The sequence below is a fragment of the Pomacea canaliculata genome, linkage group LG14 (genome assembly GCF_003073045.1).
Source record: "Pomacea canaliculata isolate SZHN2017 linkage group LG14, ASM307304v1, whole genome shotgun sequence".
Lineage (NCBI taxonomy): Eukaryota > Metazoa > Mollusca > Gastropoda > Architaenioglossa > Ampullariidae > Pomacea > Pomacea canaliculata.
The window spans coordinates 1,257,934-1,274,927 of NC_037603.1; the positions used below are offsets into that span (position 1 = coordinate 1,257,934).

At 40.1% G+C, this 16,994-nt stretch overlaps 3 protein-coding genes across 4 annotated transcripts; all 3 read right to left on the reverse strand.

Annotated features, from left to right (window-relative positions):
- Nucleotides 1–639: 639 nt before the first annotated feature.
- LOC112555009 (fibrinogen C domain-containing protein 1-like) lies at nt 640–5,008 on the reverse strand. Its single transcript, XM_025223125.1, has 9 exons — nt 4,871–5,008; nt 4,184–4,317; nt 3,663–3,876; nt 3,032–3,177; nt 2,441–2,828; nt 2,105–2,232; nt 1,673–1,769; nt 1,142–1,309; nt 640–964 (listed from the first exon to the last, which is right to left on the reverse strand). Exons 1-9 carry the CDS (start codon nt 4,920–4,922, stop codon nt 702–704), a joined length of 1,590 nt encoding a protein of 529 aa, XP_025078910.1. The 5' UTR covers nt 4,923–5,008; the 3' UTR covers nt 640–701.
- Nucleotides 5,009–5,670: 662 nt separating this feature from the next.
- LOC112555010 (angiopoietin-related protein 7-like) lies at nt 5,671–10,946 on the reverse strand. 2 transcript variants are annotated; one of them, XM_025223127.1, is made up of 9 exons: nt 10,856–10,946; nt 10,308–10,444; nt 9,730–9,940; nt 9,302–9,447; nt 8,735–9,062; nt 8,296–8,423; nt 7,964–8,060; nt 7,322–7,489; nt 5,671–6,961 (listed from the first exon to the last, which is right to left on the reverse strand). In XM_025223127.1, the coding sequence occupies exons 1-9, from the start codon at nt 10,905–10,907 to the stop codon at nt 6,714–6,716; spliced, it is 1,515 nt and encodes a 504-aa protein (XP_025078912.1). In that variant the 5' UTR covers nt 10,908–10,946; the 3' UTR covers nt 5,671–6,713. The 2 variants fall into 2 exon arrangements, with proteins under 2 accessions (XP_025078912.1, XP_025078911.1); XM_025223126.1 differs by having other exon boundaries at nt 5,676–6,961; nt 9,730–9,943.
- Nucleotides 10,947–12,085: 1,139 nt separating this feature from the next.
- On the reverse strand, nt 12,086–16,359 carry LOC112555014 (microfibril-associated glycoprotein 4-like). The gene is made up of 8 exons (XM_025223133.1): nt 16,228–16,359; nt 15,372–15,585; nt 14,645–14,791; nt 14,044–14,374; nt 13,608–13,720; nt 13,242–13,338; nt 12,537–12,704; nt 12,086–12,402 (listed from the first exon to the last, which is right to left on the reverse strand). The coding sequence occupies exons 3-8, from the start codon at nt 14,729–14,731 to the stop codon at nt 12,164–12,166; spliced, it is 1,035 nt and encodes a 344-aa protein (XP_025078918.1). The 5' UTR covers nt 14,732–14,791; nt 15,372–15,585; nt 16,228–16,359; the 3' UTR covers nt 12,086–12,163.
- Nucleotides 16,360–16,994: the final 635 nt, after the last annotated feature.

Consider the following 16,994-nt stretch of genomic DNA (forward strand, 5'->3'; position numbering starts at 1 on the left):
TTAAAAATCAGATAAGCGTTTTCTTCCTCTTCTGCTCGGTTGTGTTTCGAACAGGAATGTCATGTTTCTATCTGGGGCTGCGGGTGTCAAAACGCTTTGTAAAATTAATTTAAAAAATGTTTTCCATAAAATAGAAGACGCAATATACGAGTTTCTTTTTAAAAAATCAGATATAAGTGCACGACGGACATGAAATTTATCACAGATGAGGATAGTCTTCTGATAACACGACCTAGAACTATCATAGCTAGTGAAGGGATAGGTCACTGATTAAGACTGATTTTACGCCAGTTTAGTCTTGCTTTTTCTCAGGGTTCGAGGCAACAACAACAACAACAACAACAACAAAATGCACTTGCTTAGCGTTGATTAATGTGCGCGCACACTCACACACATATATATAATAGTGTTGCGAATATTTATCATTTAATCGTCTTTCACTCTCTGTCGTCGTGAAACATACAGACGATGGTTCCCTCCATCGTAACCTTATATACATTATTAAATAAAAAGTTTTCATGTTTAGATAATTGACCTGCTTTTCATTACTTTTGTTTGATAAAATATTTGTGTCTATACAGCGTACTATGCCAACCAGAACTCAAAGGATATAAAGATATAAAACAAGACTAAAGCACCAATGTTACAGAACAGGTAAATATTTATTGAGAAGTCTTTTTAAAAACTTTACACAGGCTAGGCTAAATTACAAAGGTCGAATTTTCATTTCCGTCCGTTTTAGAGAAATGTAAGGATCCCCCGAACGCTCCCCAGAAAACTCCATCAGTCTCCGTGCTCACTGTCCCATCCTTCTTGTACACACCGTTGAGGTTGGAGTTGGCGACACACAACGACCAGCTGTCGTAGTACCACCAGGCTCCCTGATGGTTGATGGCGCACTCAGCCTGGGCTCCGTGGTCCTTGGTGGAGAATGGACGACCGGTGTGGTACCTGAGACTGTCACCTGTGAAAAAATGTTTTGTATTCATTGTTATGATGCCATTGAAATGCCGCCAGACTATCGGGAGAACCGTACAAAAAGTTTTACCCAATTATTAAAACGAAGTTACACCTCAGCAATCCAAAACTCTAAAGCATTTTTAAAAATTTGTTTGTTATCAACACTGTGCGTCTATCGTACCTGCGTTACCACCTGAGAAGTGGTCGTAGTGTAGGATGTAGGCGCTAGTCCTGTCGCTGATGGTGAAGCCACTGTAGGTGGCGAAGGTGCGGTTGCCGTCGAAGGTCTCCAGGTCCACGCGCAGCTCGTGTTTCCTCGCTGATGTCATCAGATGTAGGCTGTCCAGCCCTGAAAGACATCATACAAGAAACATATCAGAAATGTTTACAACAATCATCTTAAAAATTGTGGTCGTTGTTGCTGTTCTTTATTTCTCTTAATAGCACTGTTTGATTGTGAAATGTTCATAAAGAACAAACAAACAAAAACACAAAATAAAAACATCTCAAAAGTCTCATGTCTTAGTGTACCTTACATAAGGCAGTAAACATGTCAAGATGGAATGAGGGTTGACTACATAAACTCAGACGGAAGAATGGTGGTCTTGTGAAGATTGGGGTTGTAATTTGTTTTCGCACTTATCTTTGATTAATTTATTATTAATTATTAATAAATTTTATTAATTTAGTGTAAAAGACTCAATATGCTCACCTAACCAGAATTCTCCGTTCAAATCCCCAAAGCCGTTTCTGTAATCTGTCCAGTCACGGTAAAAAGTTATTGAGCCATCCTGTCGCCGCTGAATCACCTGAAGTAAGAATGAAAAATGTTTACCGAGCATCAAAATAGTTTACCGTGGAGATCAGTGCCCAAAAGATTAATTTCATGACCAGGATTTTCATTACATCAGTATGGAAATCAAAGTCGAGGAAAGAACCTATATTCAGTTCGCAGCTTCTCGGATGAAGGACCCTTCCTTCCGTCTACAAAGACCAAGTCATCAGCAAAAAGGACGAAAAAGAAAATTAGCAAAATAACTGAACACTACGAAGACCTATTGTTGATAGAGAAGATACAGTAGGCTCAGACAGTACAGTGATGCACTACAGATTTTTATCTACTGCCGTCATGGCGGCCACTCACTGTCCAGCCCCCGGTGTCCGTGTGCTGGTCGCAGTACACTGTCATCGTCGTGTTTCCTTGAAATAGTGTGTGGATGCCACTCAGAGAACTGTATTGCTTCACATGCGCGCACGTGGCTGGTTGATGCACTGAAAAAAAAGAGTTCCTTACAGATTTCAAAGCTCTGAACTACTGGCAAGTTAAGAGAGTAAGTCAGTAGTCTCTTACATTATTTCACAATTATTTTTGAAATAATATTTTTAAAGAATTTATACATGACTGATCTGAAGTTTAATTTCTTACTCAGAATCTTTTTTGTAAATTTTGGAAATGCAGAATCTTAGAAAATAAACTCACGCTGGTCCTGCAGTCCATTGAGCCCTTGATAACGGCCGAGCGCATCTTTGATGTCCTGAACTGCAAGTGAAAGCGCTGAGTTCTCCTCCCGCAACAATCGGTTCTCCTCCCGTAGCAACTCCAGCTCTCTACCCAGGCTCTTGTTGAACTCCTGCAACCTCTCGGATGTTTCTCGTTGATTGGCTTCCAACGTGGCCAGACGGATTTCCTCGCCATCGACGTAGACAGAAGCTTCACCGTGCAAAGGGGAGTCGCTGGCCAGACACCTCTTCGCCGGACTCTGGTCCACGATGGAGCAGGTGTAGTTGCCACGCTCGATGGACTTGAGGGGTAGCAGGTAGTACCCGTCCCTGTAGTTGAAATCCGCGTGCACAGATCCAGAGGGCGTCTGTACGATATACAACAACCTCAGATGTACTCAGCGTGACCTTTTACAGGTGGGAAACAGGAAGAAGACAGGACGGCAGGTAGGTGAACGAATGGACGGACATAGAGATTAATCTCGACTCAGAAAATATTTGTTCTTAGAGATCAGTTTTATACGCTGAAAAAACACGTTTAGCTCGACATAAGATATTGTAAACAACTGACCACCCATTCAACTATGACCGGGGGTTGGCCTGGATTTTCAAAAGGACCACACTGTAGTGTCACGTGCCACGTCCCTGTCTCGTCGTCCCTCGCGGGATCGGAACTACGACTTGCTTGGAGCTGTGTCCCGGACAGGACTGGTGGAGCTGTCGAGAGAAACACCAAACAGATAATTGGGAGGGAACACAATTTTACGATGGATTACAATGAGCCTCCATTTCATTCCCTCCACCCACCCACAGATTTATTTTTAAGGACCATCGATCGGCTTTCGGGTTAAAAAGATAACTTTTATTTGACTTTAAAAAGTGAAAGGTCATTTGAAGATTTTTTTTCTTTCAGTAAGTGCAAGCAGCATGATGACGAGTACATAGAACCTCACCAGGTGTTCTTTTTTGTTGATCATAGAAACTTTCCCAAGGCATAAATGAAAACTTTTATTAGTAATCCTTGTGATAAGAAGATAAGTAAGTGCAAGATCCAGTCCCCGATTTTAGCACACCCATTGCTTTTTTTGGTTGCTGAAAGATTAGGTGACCTGAAATAATCTTCTTTTTTGCATCTACTACAGGTAACCAACAGATTGAAGAATGACTGTTCATGACGTCAGTCGTAAGCACCGTTCACTTACTCGAGACTTGTACGAGAGCCGAGCGGTTGCTGACGGACACCCGACCACTCCCGTCGAAAGAGTTGACGTGGACGGAGTACAGCCCCGTGTCGTTGACCGTCGCATGCTGGATGATGAGGCCGGCGTTGGGCAGGAACTGCACGTGATCTCTGGGCAACGAGAAGAACTGACCGTTGGTATAGCTGGCGAACACTGTCACCCTCCCATCAGCCTTCTGCAAAGAAATAAAAACACTCATGATTGGAATCATGCTTTATATCAATCAGGCGCAGACGCTGAAACCTTTGATACTTATATAGAAAAGATGTAGATGTGTTAACATCACAGACTGAATGATCGGATGAACAGATGGTTGACTGAAACAAAATTACATAAGTGGACTAAAAATACATTAATTTAACTTTCATTAACACTTATTTACTTTAATTTGTTAATTTAAAGAAATGAATGAATACATTTTATTGGCAGTATTTCATGGGTGTGAAGTAAATAATTCTTGTAATGCTATTAAGTGAAATGACCTCTAAAAACCACGTGACATCAATGACAGTCTCTTGCGGCGCTGTTGTAAAGGACCATGGGATTGTAATGTCGGCGCCTACACATGCCATGATGATGCCCCCAACTTCTGGCGTCCATTGAACGGCATTTGATGCTGAAATACAGCAATAACAGTTCATTTGTAAAAGACATATTATGAAATATTGTAAAGAATAAGCAAAACATCAATACAAAAGTCAGGATGAAAGTAGACAAAGACATTAACATTTCTAATTTCTTAAGAAATTTCAAAATCTGTCTTTAATGGTTTCAGGTTATTCATTGCGTTCCTCATCAACATTCTGATCTTCACATGTAGGACTCTTTTGGTAACCAACACACTCCCTAGATAAAGGGAATTAAATTACATGCCTAAAACAGATTGCAACCTAAGTGAAACATTTTAGTTTGTTACAAAAAGAATGAAATTTTAAAACCTTTTTTTGTTTTGTTTTAGGCACACCCGGATGAACCTAGATTCGAACTCCTAACCTCCATGCAAGCATCCAATGGTAGAATCTGATTTTGGTCATCTTGAGATAATATCAACAAGCAAGTACCACACACATCGTGATTTCTCACACCAGGATGACAGGTGTGCAGGTGGGCGAGCTGAGAGAGACAGACTTACAAACAAAGAGGAGAAGAGAAAAACAAGCGACACTCACCAGTGACTAAAAGCAAGAAAGTCAAAGATCCGGAAAACCAGCGCCGCCACATCTCAGTTGACTACAAGACGTTTAACAGTCTACAACTGTGTGGTAGTTAATAAACTTTCTCTTATCTCTCTCAGTGGCTGTGGCTACAAGTCACGAACAGCCTGGCTTTTGACTTGCATTTGTTGTTAAAGCTCTGGTAGGGTGATGTTTTCTAATGAATGGATAGTCAAGGTAAAACACTATTTTCCGAAATTTTGGTGATTACATCTTTCCCTTTTTTTGAGATAGATGTCTCAAAACATATTGCACAGAAAGTAGTTTTGCCAGTGAACGTTTCAGCTAATGGGAAAGCTGAGATCTTATGTTGTTTGGGTTTTATGTGCACTAAACTATGTCATAAGTTTAAAGTTTTCATTTGCATGGTAACGTTTCTTTTTGTTTTTTGTTTTGTTTTGTTTTGTTTTGTTTTTTTTGTTTTTTTTTTGCTGCGCAATGAGCATTCCTCTGAATGGATGGATACCTGCGCATTACAAATAGACATCATCATCATCATCATCATCATCATCATCATCATCATCATCATCAATCATCAATCATCATCATTCAAGAATCTCAAGAAGAGAATATTTCACTCTGACTTTAGGAAACAATGTCTTGGTCTGAATTTTCCCCAGACTTTGGAACCCAATTGCACCCCACTAGACATTTAAAGACAAAGAAGAAAATCAACGGTAGAAAAGGGTTATCTTTCTCCCAAAATAACTGTAAGGTTTCTAAAAATATACAGATTTTATTTTAAGAAACATTACCTAGAGATTTACTTTCGTTTGTTTGGTTTCACGCTTGTGGCATTGGTGAGCACACAATGACACAAGTCTGCCCAACCATCGCGTACTACAGCGAATTTAAAGACAAGCAGCATATTTTCCCCAAGTCTGGGTTTGCTTGGAGAAAAACGTAAACAAAATTTTATTTCCATTTTTGGGGTGTAGCAGTAGTAGGTCAGAGTTCAGCTAAGGTCATAGAAACTGACGTCACAAGAGAAAATGACGTCAACCGGTTTTGACGCATGTAAGGGTGACGTTTAAAAATAACATGGAAGCCACATCAAAATAATGAGGCTGACTGATACAGGGGATAATAATCTGTAATAAATTAAACAAGTTATTTCAAACTCGTGATCCAGTTTCATCGTTTTAAGTGCGACTTCACAACAACTTCCCTCCTTCCTTTATAAATTGAAGATACGGCTTCAATATGGAGTCTGCTTTTCAAACTCCACAAAATTGAACATGGACTTTATTTGATGCCATTTCCATGTTGGTCGTGTCTTGTGTTTTTATTATGTCGGTGTTATCGAAAATTAACTGAATAGTGTGAACTATTGAATAATCGGATTCGTTTGCCATGCAAACATCTTCATTGTCTCAAAGACAATTCATGGCCGCCAGCCCTATAAATACTAACGAAATCTTTTCCATGTCATTTTATAAATCGTTTTACGGATTTTGTGACTAAAATTCAATGAGAACAAAAATTAAGCTGCTGAACGAATAAAGATCGACTTGAGAAAAAAAATTTCAAGAAAGGAAACAAATATACAAAACAACAAAAATACCTTAGCTAGAAAGTGTTGCTGTAAAATTTCCTACAACTTAATTAATGTCAGTCCTTGTATTGTTTGAAAATTTTAAAAAATGATTGTCAAATTTGACAGTTTAAAAATTTGTCTGAATTTAATATATGGCTAGAAACTGAACTATAAATACAGTGCGCGTACACAAAAATAAATAAATAAAATAAGCAAACAATTATCAGTTTTAAGAAGAGAACAGCTTACAAGCAGTGACATTCAAAGGTTTCGTTCAAACGGTCGTATTTTCATTTCAGTCCGTTTTAGAGAAGTTTCATTTCCTTGAAAAGTGTTCCAAAATATTGTGTCATTGGTTGTTGTAGAATTCAGTGTGTAGACACCGTTAAGGTTCGATTCCCCAGAAGGAGTGTACCACCATCCCCCGTGAATGGTTGTAGTCAGGTTGGCCACGTTGACATGATCGTGTGTGGAAAACATTTCTTCTCTGTTGGGTGTCAGACTGTCACCTGGAATAAATCAGTTAGTTTTAACTGACCAAAAATCGTCCTGCCTAAAACTTGTGACCCATTCTTATGCACGTGGTTGTGTAAAATATCCCATAAGAAAATAAACAAATGCATTTACTTTCTATCAATACAGCATGATGACATGTATGACTACATCTATTTATTATAATATATAAAATGATACGAGCTATAATCATGATGCAAATTTTCAAGACGAAATTGTACTAAAAATGAACATTTTCCAAATATTATTATTTTTATTCCTTATATTTTTTTGTAAGATACAGTAATAGAAGATGTGGTCATCTTTGATCTTCATGTGTTTATAGCGGGATCTCGGATGTTTGACGATGTTCGTACCTGCAGTTCCGTTGACAAAAGAGTCGAAGTGGAGGAAATAATTGTTGGTGGTGTCGCCAGACCTAAACCCTCTGTACAGGGCGTAGGCTCGGGTCCCGTTAACGGCTTCCAGGTCCACGCGCAGCTCGTTCTGCTTCGATGACGTCAGAGCACGCAGGTTTTCCAAACCTGAACGACATCTTTGACGTCAGAGAAACAACTTCAAAATGTGCGCACGCAGTCATGCGCGCGCGCACAAATACATTCAAATTTTTTTAACCCCTAGCGGGTAAGCAATACATAGTCGAAATTATGTTAATATATTGTCTCTGCCATTTACGCATTAACATAATTTTGACTAAATCTGTGTAATAGACTGATTTTAGTTTAAACAAAACGGATAAATGAATGCGAAACTATCGTATCTAAGCGGCGTTAAATCTTGTATTCTAATATTTTTCAGTTACGACGAGTACGGTACAAAATGTTTCTCATCTTCAACTTTTTTTAAAGACTCAGTAATATTTCCGATGTTTTACGTTCATAGCTTCTTGTAAAGCTGCCAAAAAAAAAAAAAAAATACAGTGTGATGTTAAGACCAGATAGACATATAAATAGACAATATCCAGATACATAGACAATACGTAGACAGAATAATCTCACCAATCCAGAATTCCCCGTTTAAGTCTCCAAAGCCATGTACATACTCAGTCCAGTTTCGAGAAAAATTAAGAGAACCGTCCTGTCGCCGCTGAAACACCTGAGATATAGAACAACGTACGTCATCATTAAATGTTATTTATAATGTATATTTATGATGACGGTTGTTAGTATTATGACGGTTACGACGAGAATGAGAATGAGGATGATGGTAAAAAGATTTACACTGGATATATCCTCTTGACAGAAAAAGAAAGTTTTCAAACTAAAGAGCAAGAGTTAAGGAACTTGACTTGTTCCTTTTTTACTCGAAGCATGTCGGGAGAAGAACTCACCGTCCAGCCTCCTCCATCAGTGACCTGATCACAGTAGACCGACATGTTCAGTCTTCCTACGAAAATGGTGTGAACCCCGCTCTGGCTGTCATAGACTTTGACATCTACACAACTAGACGGATGATGAGCTAAGAGAAGAAAGTTGTGTGTCAATATGTTGCTGCAAGCTTTGTATGTTGCTATATTTTGTAATGCCCAAAAGTACAGTATTTTTAAACTTAAAATTACGATGCATCTTAGAATAACTGTGATTGTAGTCGTTAGCTCAAATCACACACACTAACACTCGAAGATTCACATATATAAATGTTCCAAAGATAACAAACACAGATAAATATCATCCACTTCTTCTTGTACTTGTTTTTGTACCCGTTTTTCTTGTCGCTAGAAAAGGCGGTGGGGTTAAGAAAGTAGAAAGCAGCAGTAGAAGATTACTCACCGACATCTTGAGTGTAAGTCAGGTGATCATCAAGCAGCTGCTCAATATGGTTTAATCTGTCTGTGAGGTTCTGGACCTGGGACCTCAGTTCTTGGTTTTCGTTGATTAACTCACTTTGATTTGCCTTCAGCATGGCCACTTCTGCCGTGACGTCAGCTATGTACACGCTGGCAACTCCTTCCACTTCGTGATCGTTGCCAAGACAACGCCTTGACTGATTCTCGTGAGAAAGAGTGCAAATGTAGTTGCCCGTCTCCACCGATTGCAGGGGGAGCAGGTAGTAGCCTCCCTGGTAAACGGCATCCTTGTGAACAGCTCCAGACGGTGTCTGTAAAACAGAAAAGTTCATCTTGCTGCCGTTGCCGTTTTTAAGTATGCTTCTTTATACTTGAATTATTTCATTTACAATTTTTTGAATTTTTATTCTTTTTATATAGATCATCCTTAAAGTCAACATCAGGCGTCTCTCTAATGGTGTAAGATTGTGATCAAAGTGGAGAAAAAGAAATATAGATGTATAACTGGTCCTAAAGGCAACTATCACCACGATTTAGCAACACGACTCACCCTCCATTCGACGACGACCGGTGGTTGACCCCGGTCTGTGAACTGTCCGCATTCCAGAGTCACGTGCCACGTTCCTGTGACGTCATCCCTCACAGGAGCCGCGCGATGACGGGCTACGAGTTGTCCCCCAAACAGAACCGGAGGAGCTGCGGTGTGAGAGTGCAACAACAACAACAAAAGTCAACTATTTAGTACTAAGACCAATGATCGTAAAACACGACGATAGCACGAGATAGTACAAAGTTCACGCGGAAAACAGAGCCCCCAAGCGGCAGAAGCGACTGTGGGTGCAAGGGAGACAACCACTCATTTGTAAACAACTTGCTATTCTGGTAACAGTTGCTCGTATTTTTCATTTAAGAGGATTTTCCAAGCATGCAGGGATAAACAAAACCCGTGGATGAATACAAGGTGAGTCGTCCTCTTACCCCAAACTTCTAGAAAAGCTGAGCGATTGCTTGTTGTCACGTGACCAGTGCCGTTGACCGTGTCTATGTGTAACGAATACAGTCCGGTGTCGTTGACAGTCGCATTCTGTAACAGGAAACCGGCGTTGGGCACGAACTGCACGTGTTGCCTTGACAACGAGAAAAACTCGTCGCTGATGAGGCTAGCAAAGGGAGTCCTGTTGCCGCCATTCTTCTGGAACAGATGTCAGAACCTGTTTCCAGTAGAAGTTTGTAAAGTATATGAGACCTTAATATCTGACCTCACTATTAACCTACCGCTTTGTTTTCCTTCTTATCTTTTCAAAGCGGTTACATTCATCCATTCCCCGCCTTTTGAACTTTTGAATGTTTTTTTTTAAAAAAAAACTTCATACAGGTGACCTGTATGAGATTTATCGAACGTAGATAAGAATAAGTAAGTATTTGTTGCGTGGAACTGGAAACATTTCTAATTATGATGATGATAATGATATGATTTATGTAGCACATAATCACGATTACAAGGAAGCATGCTTTTAAAAACAATAACAACAAAACAAACAAAAATATCAACCGACCTCCAGAAACCACGTGATGTCGATGACAGTCTCAGACGGGCTCGTAGTGAAGGACCATGGGAATGACACGTCATCTCCTACGCATGCCGTGATGTTTTCCACTTCCGGTGATGGCGACCACAGAATAGCGTTCGATGCTGAAGAAAAAAAAAACAACCAAAAAAACAACAGACGTGAGAGCTTTTCTTGAATTTCCCTTGAAAACGTTGACGAGAGCAAACATCTATGTGAACCATTGTAATGTTTCGTTTTCAACAGCACCAAAGTCACACACAGACAAACTATACACAGACACTTCCGTTAATCCTCAAACGTCATCAATGTAAGTTATGACCTCTGTTACGTGACCTTTATCTACACAACCAAAAGCTCACCTTTATCTTTAAACCGTTGTTTTCCACCTTCTTGTAGCGAAGTCTTACAGTGTAAGGAGTGCAGTGGATGGACGAGAAAGAAGAGAAGGAGAACGAGATTTAAGAGGGGAGTTAAGTGTAATATTATGTAGTATAAAGAGATACAGTGACGGACAGACAAACAAACACACTCACCAGCTGTAAACAACACTACAGTCAGTGACCTATAAGCCCAGCTCCACTGCATGGTGATCGAGGGTAGGTAAGTGGTAGGTAACAGTGAACCCTGGCTGTAAGATACGGACTGATATCTTTTTTGTTGGCTATTGCAAAACTTTTCTCTTATCAATGCAGAGAAGAAATCTCGAACAATGCTGCCCTTAAGGATTATAAGAGACATTTTATAGGTCTTCACTGCCACTAACAAGTACCTTGACAGGTGATTGGTGAGCATGTTCGATCACAGCACCTGATCCATTGATGATGTAAGTGTCAGTAAATACTCTAGCCCATCTCTGTAATAATGTCATCACCATCTAAACCCTTATATTCAATCAACAAAAGGCAAAAAAATTACTAAATGGGTGACTTGTGGAAGAGGGAAGACAAAACAGGAAATTCGGTGACTTAATAACTCATTAGATAATTGGTTAATGAAGAGGGAGACGTAGACACACAATGCGGCAATAGAATTCCTCTGTTATGGATAGGCATCCAAATCCAGTAGCAATACAATTCTGAACACATGGAGATCAAATCCTACTGTCCAATTTGTTGTACTATGATGATGATGAGCGGCCGTTGGCGCAACGGTTAGCGCTGTTAGCGCCTGTCACCAATACAGTGAAGGTTGGCTGCCCTGAGTTCATTTCTCGTCTCGGGCACGCTGTTCTTTCTCTGCACGTGGCACCTGTTTACAGGGCTGGCTGCTCTCCGCCAAGGACGGTCCCAAGCCCGGCTGAAAAAGGAGGAGGGTTGGGCGTGGGGCCAGCACCCCCACCCCGTAAAAACAAATCCTTGCTACTAAAACATCGACAACAGTAAACTGTCGTCGATGGCCTATGCACCAGGAGGTGCGAAGGGCAATAATATTAATAATGATGATGATAATAATAATAATAATAATAATAATAATAATAATAATAATAATAATAATAATAATAATAATAATAATAATAATAATAATATAATAATAATAACAACAACAACTTGTTTTATATTTTGTAAAAGCACAAAGCGAACAAAAGAACACAATACAATACACAGTACACAGGCCAGTATACAATACATGACATATACACTGGGTAAAAGCTTGCCAAAATTTATTTTAAAACGCGCAAACCATCCTACAAAACTGATACAAGAACATCAAAAGTAGCACAACAGATAACAGTTCAAACTGTTATAACAAATACCACACAGAGGTTGATATCGCAGAACGCGGCACCCAAACGGTCGCATCTTTAATGAAAGTTTTAATTACAAACCGTGATTAAGAAAAATCTACATAGGTCGAATTTTCATTTCCGTCCGTTTCAGCGATTCATCGTATCCTGAGAAAGAAATCCACATGATGCCGTCCGCGTGAGGTGTGGTAGCAGTGGGTCTGTAGATGCCATTGAGGTTTGAGTAGAAGCAACTACCATGCCACCACGCCCCGTGACTGTAACTTGCACATCCGGAGTCATTGTCCCGATCAGGTGTGAAGAACTCGCGACCTTTGTGATATGTTAGACAGTCACCTGGAAAAAATATCATCTTACTTTATTGGGTCCTTTTTATTCATGAATTCTTTACATTCAAGAGGACATTATCGTGTATTGTTTTGTTTGTTATTTCTAGCGGTATCTCATAGAGTATTCTGGAATCATTTTACCTGCATCTCCACCCAGAAAATCGTCGAAATCGATCGTATAGTTGGTGCTGCTGTTGCCAATGATGAAGCCACTGTAAGAAGCGAACCCTCGGGTCCCGTCAAATGCTTGAAGATCCACGCGCAGCTCGTGGCGCCTCGAGGACGTCAGGACATGCAGGCTGTCCAGTCCTTGAAGATAGTTTATGAACACACACACACAAACACACACACACAGAGCTGAAATTATTTTAACAAATAAATTTATTAAAGGAAAAACATATGACTCCATCTTTGAAACTAGTGCTAGAGTTTGACGAGTGCTGCTATGTACTTCCTTAATTTCAATTTCGGTTTCAAGAAAAGTGTATTTATTACTGGCAGTCTGTTTGTGTTTCTAACATTATTTAGTAGATATTTAATAAAATTAGGGTTAAGACAACCATTGTTCATGCCCGACTTCCGTCGTCTACTAGACAACAGGGAGTATGTCGGTAATCAAAGTTTATGTTATTTCGGGACAAAGTATTATGACGCTCGTCAATATAAACTCAGATCAAATTAGTTTTTGTTTGTTTGGTTTTTGGGTGCAGGAACATGTTGACAAACACTTCGTGTGTGGATGAAGTAGAACATTGATGGAGGTTTGGCGTGAAAGTAAACATTTATTTACACGGAAAAGGGATCAAGAGAAGTGAGAAGGTTGAGGGACAGACACAAAAACCTCACCCAGCCAGAACTCTCCATTCAGATCCCCAAAGCCTCGTGTGTATTCTGTCCAATTCAGAAAAAAGTCCACAGAACCATCATACCGACGCTGAAACACCTGAAACATCGAATAAAAGTTTTAATCGTATAAATCCAAATCATCTATATTGTGCAATCTATAATGCCAAAGACTAGGAGAAAATTGAACACGAACAGGAAGTGAAGATAATTTTTTTTATCACAAAAGTGACTTAGTTTGACATAAAGTAGGCAATAAATGGATGATTATATCTTCTTGCTTAAGATCAATAATTATCTAGAAAAGAAACTTTGTCCGCCATGGAAACAAACTTTCAAGTATTGCCAGTCCCCACTACAAAGTCTTACCGTCCACCCTCCTCCATCTGTGTCCTGGTCGCAGTAGACCGACACTGAAACATTCCCTTCGAACAGTTTGTGAACACCACTCATGCTGTTGTGCTGCTGTATGTCTACACACGCTGAAGAAAGAAAACTGTTCTGAATCGACATTTGTTTTGGTGGTTGGACATCCACCCACATTATGTTTATCACTGGTTTGAGTGTCCTTAGGTTATTTTTGTAGGTCTGCAAGAAATCATTGTTGTAGGTGACAAGACAGACAGCCATGTACACAGATGCCATATACAGAGTTTGCCCAAGACGACAGCTGAACCCAGGACAGCCAACCCTCGCTGTATTGGTGACAGGCGATAACCGTTGCACCACCGGACACCCCAGGCAAATACTGAACAGATGAAGAAGAAACAAAATGAACTTAGCGATAGCAGTGTTATCTACTTACAGGAATATTGAGGATTAATGACTTGCTCAAGCTGCTGTAATGTCTGTGTGAGATTCTGCACCTTGGACTTCAGCTCCTCGTTTTCACGTCTCAGAGCATCCTCTCTTTCGATTAACTCTCTTTGAATTGCCTTCATTGCCGTCCAATTTACGTTTTGATGGAGGTAGACAGTTGCCTCCCCTAGTAACGGCGAGTCGCTGGCAAGACATCGTTTTGCCGTACTCTGGTCTGAGAGAGAGCAAGTGTAGTTTCCTGTCTCCACGGATTGCAGGGGGAGGAGAAAGTAACCGCCCTGGTAGTTGAAGTCTGTGTAAACAGGTCCTGATGGTGTCTGTAGAACAAACAAACAAACTCACTGTGGTCTTGTTTGGCTCTTGGTTAATAAGGCTCCTCCACCTCCTAAAGTAAGAGATCTTTTTCATACAGCCAAAAAATTTTTTTATCGTATATCTAGTAAAATGTTTTAGAAGATGATTAGAATGATAGGTCAATCAAGTATTTTATTGTTGAAATAAGACGAAAAAGGAGAATTAATTAATTAAAAGGCTAAACTGCCGTCGAGGTAGTTCTTTCCATGTTCATTCCAGACAAAACCGCTAACCGTCCAGTCGACGATGACCGGCGGCTGACCCCGGTCAGTGAACTGTCCGCACTCCAGGATGACATTCCAAGGTGTCTGTGATGTCATCCACGACGGGCATCACGTGACGGCGAGCTAGGAACTGACCCCCAGCAAGTTTCGGAGGAGCTGTGTTGTGACATAACGTGGAAATACTTTCCATGATATTGCTTTTCCCACGCTAATTTATGAGTAAATAATTAGGTATACTTGTAAAACAAATATCTTTATAAGGAGTGATGTTAAAAGCATACAAAATAAGGTTGCTTTACATAATATTTAATGTCACATAAGACAGAGACCAGAGACAAGATCTGAACCAGGGGCCTTTTCTTGTATCGCTTTTATCCCTACACTGCTAGGCGCTCCTTATGTGTATCAATCATTCCCAGTGATGATTCGTATAATTCATCACTCGATATATGTTATGTTTATTTTATTGTTTTGTTTATTTTAAGGACCTAAGAATTCAAATTTAATGTGAAAAGTTGTTTTATCGCCGCTGAAGAAATTGTCTGGCTCAACAAATACTTAAACTGTGTTGTATAATTTGATGCCGCAATTTGCCGTTTTTTCGACAGTCGTAGTGTAGTCAGGTAGGTTAGAAGAATGCAGAAGGTAAACAAACTCAAGCCTTGTAGTTACCCAAGTAACAGTGTCATCTACACAAAATTATAACCCTTATTCCCCCTTGAAAACCATCTCTTACCAGCCACCTCCACAACAGCAGAGCGATTACTTGTGGTCACGTGACCGGCGCCGTCGTAGGTGCTGACGTGCACTGAGTACAGCCCAGTGTCGCCTACAGTCACGTTCTGTAGCCGGAAACCGGCGTTGGGCACAAACTGCACGTGTTGCCTTGACAACGGCAAAAACTCGCCGCTGATGAGGCTAGCAAAGAGGGTCCTGTTGCCGCCATTCTTCTGGAACAGATATCAGTACTTGTTTACAGTAGAACTTTGTAAAGTATCTGAGACCTTAATATCTGCCCTGCCTAGTAACCGACCGCTTTATTAAATAATCTTTTAATTATCTTTTGCAAGCGGTTACATTCATCCATTCCTCGCCTTTTGAACTTTTGAATGTTCAAAAAGAAAAACTTCATACAGGTGACCTGTGTGAGATTTATCGAACGTAGATAAGAACGGATAATTATTTGTTGCATGGCACTGGAAACATTTTTATTTATAATAATAATACCAACAACAGCAATAGCAACAATAATAACTGTGTGATTGATGTAGCACATAATCACACTCACAAAGAAGCATACTTTTAACACTCGAGACAAGCAGGATACGCAGACAGAATACGAAGGACGGAAGGAGAAACAACCGTGAAAACAAGTAACAGAAAAACCCCAATGAAATATGGAAGACACAAGAGGAATCAGGGAACAAGCAGTAAGGATGGAGAGTGTCATAAATGTGCAGAGGAAGACAAGCAGGCGGACTAGTCAATAAACTATAATCACAACTATTGACAGCTATGTTGATTGGTGTATGGCGGAATCTCACAGACAGCTTAAAGACAATAACAACAAAACAACAAAAATATCAACCTACCTCCAAAAACCACGTGATGTCAATGACAGTCTCAGTCGGGCTCATTGTGAAGGACCATGCGATTGATAGGTCATCTCCTACGCATGCCGTGATGTTTTCCACTTCCGGTGATGGCGACCACAGAATAGCGTGCGATGCTGAAAAAAAGTAGAGGTGCCAGCTTTTCTTTAATTTCCCTTTGTGAACCATTCTTATGTGAGCCATTTTCAACAGCTCCAGTCACACAGACAAACTAGACACCGACATTTCCGTTAATCATCAAACGTCATCAATGTAAGTTATGACCTCTGTTACGTGACCTTTATCTACACAACCAAAAGTTCAAGCTTTCTTTTAAAACTGTGGTTTTCCACCTTCTTGTAGCGAGGGCTTACAGTGTAAGGCGTTCAATAGATTGACGAGAAACAAGAAGAGGAGAAAGTGATGCAAGAGGGGAGATAAGTGTAATATAATATTATATAAAGAGATATAGCGACAGACAGACTAACAAACAGACTCACCTGCTGTAAACAACACTATAGTCAGTGACCTATAAGCCCAGCTCCACGACATGGCGATCGAGGGAAGGTAAGAAGTAGGTAACAGTGCACCTTTGCTGTAAGATACGGACAGAAATCTTTTTTATTGGTTTTTGCAAACTTTTCTCTTATCACTGCAGAGAAGTCACGAACAATGCTGCCCTTAAGGATCATGGGAAACCATGGACATTTTATAGGTCTTTATTGTCGCTCTCAAGTACCTTGACAGGTGATTGGTGAACTTGTTCG

Excerpts from the sequence above, each read along its gene's own strand:
- LOC112555014 (XM_025223133.1), bottom strand. The coding sequence starts at position 14,731 with ATGACATCACAGACACCTTGGAATGTCATCCTGGAGTGCGGACAGTTC. Across the intron at positions 13,721-14,043 it reads CATTAATCCTCAATATTCCT|CGTGTGTAGACATACAGCAG; the intron begins GTAAGTAGATAA and ends TTCTTTCTTCAG. Across the intron at positions 13,339-13,607 it reads CAGATGGAGGAGGGTGGACG|GTGTTTCAGCGTCGGTATGA; the intron begins GTAAGACTTTGT and ends TCGATGTTTCAG.
- LOC112555009 (XM_025223125.1), bottom strand. The coding sequence starts at position 4,922 with ATGTGGCGGCGCTGGTTTTCCGGATCTTTGACTTTCTTGCTTTTAGTC. Across the intron at positions 1,770-2,104 it reads CGGACACCGGGGGCTGGACA|GTGATTCAGCGGCGACAGGA; the intron begins GTGAGTGGCCGC and ends TTCTTACTTCAG. Across the intron at positions 965-1,141 it reads CTTCTCAGGTGGTAACGCAG|GTGACAGTCTCAGGTACCAC; the intron begins GTACGATAGACG and ends ATTTTTTCACAG.
- LOC112555010 (XM_025223126.1), bottom strand. The coding sequence starts at position 10,907 with ATGCAGTGGAGCTGGGCTTATAGGTCACTGACTGTAGTGTTGTTTACA. Across the intron at positions 8,061-8,295 it reads CTGATGGAGGAGGCTGGACG|GTGTTTCAGCGGCGACAGGA; the intron begins GTGAGTTCTTCT and ends TCTATATCTCAG. Across the intron at positions 6,962-7,321 it reads TTTTGTCAACGGAACTGCAG|GTGACAGTCTGACACCCAAC; the intron begins GTACGAACATCG and ends GATTTATTCCAG.